This window comes from Solanum verrucosum, unplaced genomic scaffold (assembly GCF_900185275.1).
Source record: "Solanum verrucosum unplaced genomic scaffold, falcon-dt-bn FXZP01000165.1, whole genome shotgun sequence".
NCBI lineage: Eukaryota > Viridiplantae > Streptophyta > Magnoliopsida > Solanales > Solanaceae > Solanum > Solanum verrucosum.
The window spans coordinates 848863-859900 of NW_026020340.1; the positions used below are offsets into that span (position 1 = coordinate 848863).

The window sequence follows — 11038 nt, forward strand, 5'->3', positions numbered from 1 at the left end:
TATCAGGCGTTTTATCTTTATTATACTCAAGGTATTGGTCCTTCTTCTAAATTTTGAATATTTTTGAAAAATTTAAAACATCTCTAGACAAGTCAAGGGGAACAAAGGACTCAAATTAAGTATATAGACAAAATTGGGGCAGATCTAGGACAGTACTGGAATATTAGATTGGTCCACAAAAGGTTGAAAATTGAAATTGTGTATAGAGCTAAAGGGGGCCACAAATGGAAAGAAAAAGACTAGTTCCTTTGGGAACCAAAAAGCCTTCATATTTGAACGAGATTTTTCCATTCTTAATCAGATATCTTTCGAGTACTTAATATATTTTACGTCACATAACGAATACTGAATCTTGTTGTTTAATTTGACGTGTATGCTAACTCAATGTTCGATTTATGCATGGATCGATTCCATCTTTAATGAGACATATATAGCATGAATCTGAATTAGTTTAATCAGTGAGTACATAAATACCAATAAAAAGAAATAAGTCTCTTTGTTTGACCCACACCAATTCAAGTCAACACTTGTGTTTTGCATTGGAAATTGATAAAGGAACCAGTCTAGACTTACCTAATTAATTAAAATCGTTTAAATTAATACAATCAACTAACACTGTTTTGCCATGTTTTTTCCCTTTATATAAGTACATTGTTTCTACCATAAAAATTCATCAAATTAACACCCTTTTCCCTCTTCAAATTCCTTCTTCAAGTTACCAATTTTTATTTTTAGTTTTTGAAATATTTCATATATTATAATGTGTCCAACAATGAATATTTTGGCAACTGAAAAAATTAAGGAAAATTATGAGGAAAAAATTGAGTGTAGATATCAAAAAGGAGTTAGGCATTTATGTGAAAGTGGGATTACTAAAATTCCAAGAAAATATATATTGCCAATTTCAGATAGGCCTTTAATTGTGAAAACAGAAGAAAATATTGCAGAAAATCTCAACTTGCCTATTATTGATTTTGCTCAATTGCAAGGCCCCAATAGATCTCAAGTTCTCAAATCACTTGCCAAAGCTTGTGAAGAATATGGATTTTTTCAGGTAACATTTGAACTTTGTACACTAATCCCTTTAACCACTTCTTTTTTTTCGATAACCGTGATATCTGAGACAGCTTACACGTACCTGAACTAATTTCACGAGTACCTTGCTATCTCCAAAATCAACATATGTATCGAGTAACTCTGTCCACCAAAATTTAAACAGATGAGAAGAAATCACTTTGTGATATCTCAATCCACTTTATTGACCACGAGAACTCGATTCTTTTATATTTCTCATTACTAAAAGGGATCACATTTTCTTCCTTTTTCTCCTTGGCTTTTTGCAACCTTCTTCATATACATTTTAAATTCTTAAACTTATACATACACATATGCATAGTTCGAGCCAAAAGTAATGAACTCAATTGAATTCATAGACATCGAAATAAGATCTTGCTTCACTCTTGTGTTCCGGTGTACGTATTGAAAATAATCTTTCATTCTTAACCAGCTATTTCGTGTTAGTAGCACTAAAATATCTCATAGTAAAACTTGTATGATACAAATTTAAATTAGTCAGAGCAGTAGATTCTGACTTCTTTGTTGTCTTGATGCAGTTGGTGAATCATGGTATTCATAGTGACACAATTCAACACATAATTGAAGTTGGCAAAAAATTCTTTGAACTTCCCTTTGAAGAAAGAGCAAAATACATGTCTATTGATATGCAAGCACCAGTAAGAGTTGGCACAAGTTTCAATCAAAATAAAGATGGAGTATTTTGTTGGAGGGATTTTCTTAAACTTAGTTGCCATTCTTTGTCAAGTGATTTGCTCTCACTTTGGCCCTCTTCTCCAGTAGATCTCAGGTGATAATTATTTTAATATTATAAAATAATAATAATTAAAAAAAACAAAGTCAACTTTTATAATAAGATCTCTACTTGCATTATTAAATATCATAACTTACAAATTCAATTAGATTGATTACTTAATCATTTCAAAAGTCAACTACTTTACCTGTTTCATTTTACGTGACATTGTATTTTAATAATTTCCAAAAGTCAAATATTTAAGTATTATTGAAACTTTAATTATTATAATACTATATTTATGTAGTTTTTAAGTATATAAATTTCTTCAGAAAAAGCAAATTGACATGAAAAATTAATTAAATTCTTTAACATAAATAGCCAGTATCTCAATCGCTTAAACTAAAAATAGCCAGAGGACGTATAATATGTGTATAACCATGTATAATTAGTGTATAATATATGTATATCGTTTACGATCTTTTTTCTAATAGTTACTTTTTTTATTGATGAATAGGGAGGCAGCTTCAAACTACTCAAAGCAAGCAAAGTTCTTGTATCAATTGCTAGTTGGAGCAATTCTTGAAAGTTTGGGATTATTGAATAATGAAAACAATAATGATAGTCAAAATTTGAAAGAGTTTGAGGATGGGAGCCAACTTTTAGTGTTGAATTGTTATCCTTCTTGTCCAGAGCCAGATTTAACACTTGGAATGCCACCACATTCAGATTATGGCTTACTTACACTTTTACTACAAGATGAAGTGAAAGGTTTACAAATACAACATCAAGGAAAATGGTTGACTGTTGAACCTATTCCAAATTCCTTTGTTGTCAATGTTGGAGACCATCTTGAGGTCAGTTCCGTTTCATTTCATTTGAGACTGTTACTATTTTTGGGGAGTCGAACAACTTTTTTGTTCAAAAATAAAATTTATTTATCTTTTAACTTTTACATAGGGAGCGCTTTTTAAAAACAACGTTCACTAACCACTTTTGAGAATACGGAAACTTCGGGTCATTTCTCAATTACAAGGGCTGAAAAGTGATTATTTCTCAATTTAATCCCCCCCCCCTCCCCCCCTCTAATAAAACCATACTTGACATGAATTTGGATTAGTCTGATTTCGATATGGTACCAAAAACCGAGTGAAAAACCAGAAAAAAAACTCTAAATTATTATAATTTATGTGTTTCTCAAAATATTATCTAACTTTTTTCCCTATCAATTTTACAGATTTTCAGCAATGGGAGGTACAAAAGTGTGCTACATAGGGTACTTGTAAATTCATCAAAATCAAGAATCTCAGTTGCTTCACTACATAGTTTGCCTTATAACTCCAAAATTCAGCCTTCTCCAAAGCTCATCAATGAATCAAACCCTAAACTCTACAAGGATACTGATTTTGCTACTTTTCTTGAATATATTTCATCATGTGAACATAAGAGCAAGAGTTTCTTGGAATCTAGAAAGTTGGTTAATTAATCAGATCACGAGTTCGAGCCCTGAAAATAGAGTCACATGCTTTACCCTATAAACAGAGACTTCTCGATAGGAATCTGAATTAGTCAAGTATCAATATATCAGAGATTATAATTTTGTCTATGTTATTAGTTGTAGTGATTGTTAATTATCCCAAATTAGAAAATAAGTTAATTATTTGCAAAAGGGAGCATAGGCAACCATATTATTGTAATTCTTTCGAGCTGAAGAATAAGAATATTGTATGGCTTAAAAGATAATTATAGTTTTCATGTGTATTTAACAGTTGTATTTAAAATTTCACTTTTTTTATTTTTAAGGTTTAGTTGCATAGTCCACTATTTTCTTAGAATAAAGTTCAAAAACTCGATATACAACATTATATACCTGGCATACAAAGTTTTGATGTTTTTTCCCAACATGTTTAAGTATACAAATATTATACACAACTAAGTTTTAAAATAAAAATACTGATTTTTGTAACATAGGGAAACCATTGGACATCTATTTTAAGCAAAAAATAAAATAAAATTGAGGTTGTCTCTCAATTTTGACCCTAGATTTCAATGTGTTTTTTTGTCGTGAGTATTGCTACATCTCATATGGATCCTTTTTTTTTATAAGTTAGTAATATAAGACTTTGTTCGCACATTCAATCTATCTCCCCCCTCCCCCCCCCCCCCCCACCCCCTTAAAACTAAGTACCACATAACTCATCACGAACTAAGTTCTATATAATTCATCATCTTATGAGTTTTTTTGAAGATTAATTATATTGTTCATCCATATGAGGCTGAGGTAGTAAATCAGCCCTTACACAAGTAAAGGTGTGTCATCATTAGTCCATCATCTTCATACTCGTCTTATCCAACATGAATTTAGCATTGGTTATATGCAATTTTGTACTAGTTACAATATTAAATTTTGTTCACACACTCAATATTACGTCCAAATATTAATACTTTGGCTAAAAATATCCTCTTCATTAATCAACTAGCTTTAAAATACCCTCTAACAAGCCAAATAACTCAAACGCATTACCCTTTAGGTTCTACTAAAAATTACTTCAAAATATAAGAAGAAATAAAAGGTCAATTTTACCATTGAACTATTTGAAATAGGATAATTTCTTTTTCTTATTCTTTTATTTTAACCTAATTTGAAAAATTCAAAGTATTTTTGCCCTTTTCCCTTGGATTTAATTGTAAATTATTGGAATAGATTATTCAACTTATATATATATATATAATGTGGACGCAGGGACCTAAAGTCCCAAATTTGTTCTTTTTAGTACTAGATTGACAATTGAAGTGTGAAGTTAGTGTAATTAATTGACCTTTAATTAACAAACATAATACAATTGACATATCACTAGAGTCAATCATTTGGGCTAGGGCCTACGTGTACAACTATAATGATGTGTACAGTACGAAGGAAGTCATTTTCTCTTTAGATGGAAAATATTATAACAATAATAACATATATATTTATATAATTTTATGAATGGAATCTAAAAATAGTAGTGTGTGTTCGTGTACGTAATTTTATTCCTACCTTAAGTAGGTAAAGATGTTGTGTTTTATAGACTCTCGGCTCAAGTAAAGTACATAATTATGTAATTATACTGAAAACAATGAATGAGAGAACGATATCAATGTCAAGTGATATGATAATCAAAGTCAAGAAGAGAACAAAATCGAAGAATAAGATAGTATGTGAGGGTAATAAAACCAATATTGATAGGAAAACTAGACAATGTTCGATTACTTACAAACATTCTATCATAATTCTCGAACTCCATCTTCTTATCTAAGATTATGTCCACGATAAGCTGCAAATGTATCATAACTTATCTAATCATCTAACTTTATCTTTAATACATCTCCTCATGTCCACTATAATCAACTTTCCACAACTCTTCAAACACATGTAAACGTAGCTCATAGGACGTAGTTTTACTTTGTAAGATAACCTTCAAGGGCTAAATCAAAATTATAACAATTATGGGTTCGACAGAATTTTAGTAATTTAATTAGACTCTTTTTAAAAAAAATAGAGTGCTGGGGCCGTTTATTAAATGGGCTAAGAAATTCAATTAGATCATACATATAACTATCCGTTATTCTTTTTTTTTCGCTACTTAAACTATCACCATCTATATATTAAACATACCTCAACAGTCAGTTGTTTATTTTCCCTCTTTGTATAATCACTATCATTCATGTACAGACGCGGACCCACTCTATAAAGGTGTGGGTGCACGTGCATCCGTTAACTTCAGAAAGAATTATGTGTATATCTATCTTGAGAAAGTGACAGAAATTAGAATATAATTAACAGTGCATCCATGATGAGTATAAGAATGATGTTGTGCTACTGGTACATGTGTCAAAGGTACCGCCTGCGAGACTTGAGTTCGAATCAAGCTAGACCCCTATTTTCATTGTTTTTATTTTAAGTTTATCTTAAAGCTCATATTTGAGCTAAGGTAATATTAGTACATTCAAAGCCTTTAAATTCTGGATTCGCCTCTACCCTTTTTTATGATCATTTTCAAAACATCAAATCCATTTAAAGCCTATATATATTTGCTATATGGTGAATTTTTCCACTTTAGTTTACGGTACAATCTGGTTGGCCATAATTCAAAGTCCATATATATAGCTATATCCTATGTATTGACTCATTGACAACTGACCAAAGAAATAAAGTCACCCTCTATTATTAAATTTCTGGTCTCCCATAATATAATAATAATAATAAAGATCTAGAAGAAAATAAAAAGTATTTCCCCAAATTTCAACTGCAGACATTTTACGACAAAGAAAAAAAAAGATACTATTAAATTAATGTCAATGAATGGTGTGTTTGTTAGGGAGAAAAATATTTCTTTTGAAATAATTTCAATTTTCTTATGTTGATTAATCAAAGTATTTCATTCGAGGAAAAAAAAATCTAATAAATAAATAAATAAATGACTATCTTAATAAAAAATAAAAAAATACTAAGCGTGTTAATATAACTTATAATAAATGACATTTCACGCTAATTATCTCCTGCTCCTTCATCTCCACCATTTTGCCTCCTTGCCCTCCCAAGCAGTGGCGGATCCAGGATTTAGAGTCCGTGGGTGTCAAATAGACTTATCGATTAAATTAATTTTATATTTGATTAAATTATTTATCTTTTCGATATATATCATAAATCAATCAATAAAATGTAAATAATAAGATATAACACTTTTATTGAGTATTTAATCAAATAAAAGAAAAGTCAAAGGAGTAATAATGTAATTAATTTAATTTAAGTCAATAACAATTATAAAAAAAATAAAAATAAAAATTGTGCCAGCTGTTTTTCCTTAAAAAAACGTGTTTGGAGCCTTTTTTTTTTCTTAAAAAAGAAGTACAAATGGGATTCGAACCCGCAACATCAGTCTTCTAAAGTTGCCCTCCTACAATGGCACCACAAGACAGTTTTGTTCTGTGGGTGACACGCTTTATATTTATATAAATATTATATATATATATATATATACCTATGTATATATAGAGTTTCCGTCGAAGTTCGGGGGTGGCGTGGCACCCCCAAACCTCTGCATAGATCCGCCACTGCTCCCAAGACCCTGATTGTACCGGCGAATTTCATGATGTTTGTTTAGATTATATATAAATATCTTTCTCAACTTTATTTATGGTCTATTTAACTCATTTACCATATTTACTCTTTTTTGTGTTTAATAGAAGATATTATTAATATTTTAACCAATGGTAGCATTCTAAGATATTTAATGTATTTTCATGATTAGTAAAAACAACTCTGAGCTGATTTAATTTGCTTTCTCTAAAGTTGTGGTTCATGTATATATACAACAATTTTAGACAATTAATTAATAACTTGCAATCATTAGCAATATGCAAGTGTAAAAGTGTACCATCCACGAGGTAATGATAAAATCTGTATATGTTTTATCCTTTTTAAATCTCACGTTCGGAATTTCACTCACTATGTTATTATTGTTGAGTGTCATCTCTTATCAAATAAAGTTTTACCTATATACAACCTTTCAATATTATTTTTGTTGTTGTAGGTTCTAGAAAGTAACAAAATGGACTAGTAAATATATATACATTATTAAATATATTTCTAAGCAGTTTTGATCTAGTAAATTTGTTAAAAGTGAGCATTTTTAATATTCGTCAAATATTTAATAAATTATGTCTGTTTCAATTTTATGGAAACTACAGAAAATTTTTAGCGAGAACTCACATTTAGAGGTACAATTTTTATAGTTTCTACTATTTTTGTTCTACTTTTGATATCTAGTACAATATTTTGTGTTGCGATTTTTATGAAAAATCTTACATTCTTTTTTCACAGTCCCCCTCAAATCAAATAGATAGAGTTTATTCAATTTTATAGAAATTAATCAAAAGTGCTTACTTGTAATAACTAACTAGAAGACTAAAATTGCTTATGAATATACTTATTAAATATAACTACTTTAAACCTAACCCCGTAGATAAAGGACCATGTTTGCTTAATAGGTTTGGTCCATGTTGAGTTTGAATCAATTAGGTGGTGGTTGATCCCATTTCAATGAAATTAATGTAAAGGTATTCAAGTCTTTAGAACCGACATTTCTAGTTATCATGAGAACTAGGTACCATATGGGCAGGGACATAGTCTTGGAGCAATAATAAAGTTGTCTTTGTGTGATTTATAGATTACAGATTCAAGTCGTGAAAGCAGTCACTAATATTGACATTAGGATAGACTGTCTACATCATACTCCTTTGGATGTATGCCCTTCCCTAAATCCTGCTAACATGAAATACTTTATGCTTCGAGTTATATATCCTTAATGATACATAATTCATAAAGGGATAAGGGTCTGAAAAATACCCCAACTTTGGTCGGGTTTGCTGTTGCGATACTAAACTTTCATGAGGACCTATTACCTCCCTAGACTATTTAATGCCGTATTTTAAACATATATATTTGCCCACGTGGACATAAAAAATAATGCAAAATTATAAATAATAATGTGTCCACGTGGGCACATATATACCTTTAAAATACACTATTAAATAGTTCATGGGGTAAAAAATACGGTATTAAATAGTCTAAAGAGGTAATAGGTCCTTATGAAATTTTAGTATCGCAACAGCAAATTCGACCAAAGTTGGGATATTTTTCAGACTGTTATCCCATTCATAAACTCAAAATGTTAGCTCTATATAATCTCGCCGCATTAATTGGTGAAACATGGCCTCTTTCTTCTTCTTTTTTTTGATTGTCTTTGTGTGGTCTATAGATTATGGGGTAAAAAATATGGTATTAAATAGTCTAAGGAGGTAATAGGTCCTTATGAAAGTTTAGTATCGCAACAGCAAATTCGACCAAAGTTGGGGTTTTTTTAGACCGTTATCCCATTCATAAACTCAAAATGTTAGCTCTATATAATCTCGCCGCATTAATTGGTGAAACATGGCCTCTTTCTTCTTCTTTTTTTTGGTTGTCTTTGTGTGGTCTATAGATTATGAATTCGAGCTGTGGAAACAATCACTAATATTGACATTTAGATGGATTGTCTACGTCATACTACTCCTCCTTGGAATGTGGCCTTTCCCCCAATCCTATTAACATGCGATACTTTATGCTCTCCGAGTTATCCTTAATTGATAGAGCTCATAAACTAAAAATGTTAGCTCTGTATAATCTTGGCACAACGATCAATCTTAATTAGTAAAACATGGCCTCTTTCTTTCTTTCTCTTTTGATTTTCCGCCAAGTATTCGATATTCACATTGGAGTCCGATTAAATTCAGATTTGTATTTTTTTTTGTTTCCCACTCAATGTCCGGTACTCACATTAGAGTCTGACTAAATCCGGATTCACGCCGAAAAATCCTATATTGGGGTAAAACACTCTCTAACAAAAGCGACTTTGTATCAAGGAGACTCAGCCCGAGACCTTTAATTAAAAATGAAGGAATACTTACCACTCCACCACACCCCTTGTCGGTGAAACATGGCCTGTTTTGTTGTTAAGTCATGTGGTCCGAGTTCTATCCAAATATGTCCTAGACAGAAGGATACAATGACAGGGATGTTGTAGTTATTGTTAACTACAATCCTAAATTTAAAGTTAGATCAAACGTTTGAGTAGTTTTATTCTTTAAAGTGAGATTTTTTTCTATCGAATTTGAATAAATCAGATTTTAAAATCAATACGGGTTAATTTATACAGACAGTTATTAAATTTACGCTTTTTTCTATTCAAAAAATGCATTTCAATAATTAAAGTCATAAAACTAGTTTTTACAACGATAAAATAACTTAACTAAATGCCACGTGAGAAAAACTTTTTTTAAGAAAGTCAAATTTTCATAATCTATATTTTATCTTTTACAGTAATTTTCTCACCGTGGCATGTATACAGTGACAATTGATATTCTGGCGATGACGTGTCATTTTCAAGCCAGAAATTTGATTTTTGAGTGATTTGTATTTTTTGTTTGGATAAGTAAAATATCCATTTGGAATATGGATTGACTTTTTTTTTTAATCCCTTCGTAGGAGCTCTCACCCCTTTTGCTCCCTTGGTGATTCGAACTCGCAGCCTTCAGGTTGAAAGTGAGGAGTGCTTACCATTCGAGTAACTCCCTCTCATCGAATATGGATTGACTTTTCATTTTTTATTTTTGAGTTATTTTATTATCTTTGTTTAAAATCAAGTGTTTATAGCACTTTTTAAAGTTATTCGAATACTGCAAAAGTATTTAAAAGTTACTTTAACTTAAAAGTTACTGTTACAAGAACTCAATTTTATGAATTTAGTATTACAATTGGTTAATTCAAATCCTTGTTGTACAGTTACTGAATTTTAGAGGTTTAGATCTCAAATCATAAATATGAATAATAAAAAATTTAGTAGATAGCACTGTTTACTACAAATTTCAAAAGTAACAGGAAATAAATTACCATCACAAAAAAATATGAATATTTTATTGATAAATAATATCGGTACAAATCTGTTCCTTCAAATCATTCTTTTCTCATAAGATTTATCCATGATTTCACCCTTGTTTCTTCTCTCGTAAAATAGATTCGAGGGTTGTAGTGGCGTATTTTTCAAATTAAGAATGATTTGAATTTCTTTGTGATTCGAGGACCGTTAGTTGCATATATTCAAACTGAATGATTTGAATGTAATCTCTTTATGAATATTCCTTTTACATAGGCATAAATAGGATTTAAGATTAGAGTAAGTCTCCAAGAATTCCAATTAAAAACAAATGGAGTACATTTTATAGAGTCCTTCTATAATTGAACACGTCAATTTTTAATGTCTACAAACACTGCTCTAAAATAAGCATTTCACAATGCGAATTTAAATTAATCGGACTTCAATACCTATACGGTACACAGAATTGAGAAGAAACAAAGAGTACCCCAGCAACTTTTACTGTTTATGAAAAAACATGTGCCACCCAGTGAAAACAAAAAAGGAAGAAGAAAACTTTATACAACAAAAAAAGGAATCTGCACTGCAGTAAAGGACAATTAGCTCACACAAAATTTGCAACCAACTCCAATATTGAAAAAAAAAAAAAAAAGACAGGTAGCGAATATAGCTAAACCCACCACTAGTGCGCTCTAGCTACACACACAAATTCAGTTATCCACTCCATTTTCACTTTCACTTTTTCTATATAGCACACAACTTCTCTCTCCATCTCCAT

At 30.5% G+C, this 11038-nt stretch overlaps 1 protein-coding gene across 1 annotated transcript; it reads left to right on the forward strand.

The window, feature by feature from the left end:
- Positions 1 to 734: 734 nt before the first annotated feature.
- Positions 735 to 3568, forward strand: LOC125837033 (probable 2-oxoglutarate-dependent dioxygenase SLC1). The gene is made up of 4 exons (XM_049516168.1): positions 735 to 1054; positions 1614 to 1864; positions 2325 to 2664; positions 3045 to 3568. Exons 1-4 carry the CDS (start codon positions 761 to 763, stop codon positions 3291 to 3293), a joined length of 1134 nt encoding a protein of 377 aa, XP_049372125.1. The 5' UTR covers positions 735 to 760; the 3' UTR covers positions 3294 to 3568.
- Positions 3569 to 11038: the final 7470 nt, after the last annotated feature.

Bases quoted from the DNA above. Each gene is read 5' to 3' on its own strand.
- LOC125837033 (XM_049516168.1), top strand. From the start codon at position 761: ATGTGTCCAACAATGAATATTTTGGCAACTGAAAAAATTAAGGAAAAT. The intron at 1,055-1,613 runs GTAACATTTGAA...GTCTTGATGCAG, and splicing joins AAGAATATGGATTTTTTCAG to TTGGTGAATCATGGTATTCA. The intron at 2,665-3,044 runs GTCAGTTCCGTT...TCAATTTTACAG, and splicing joins ATGTTGGAGACCATCTTGAG to ATTTTCAGCAATGGGAGGTA.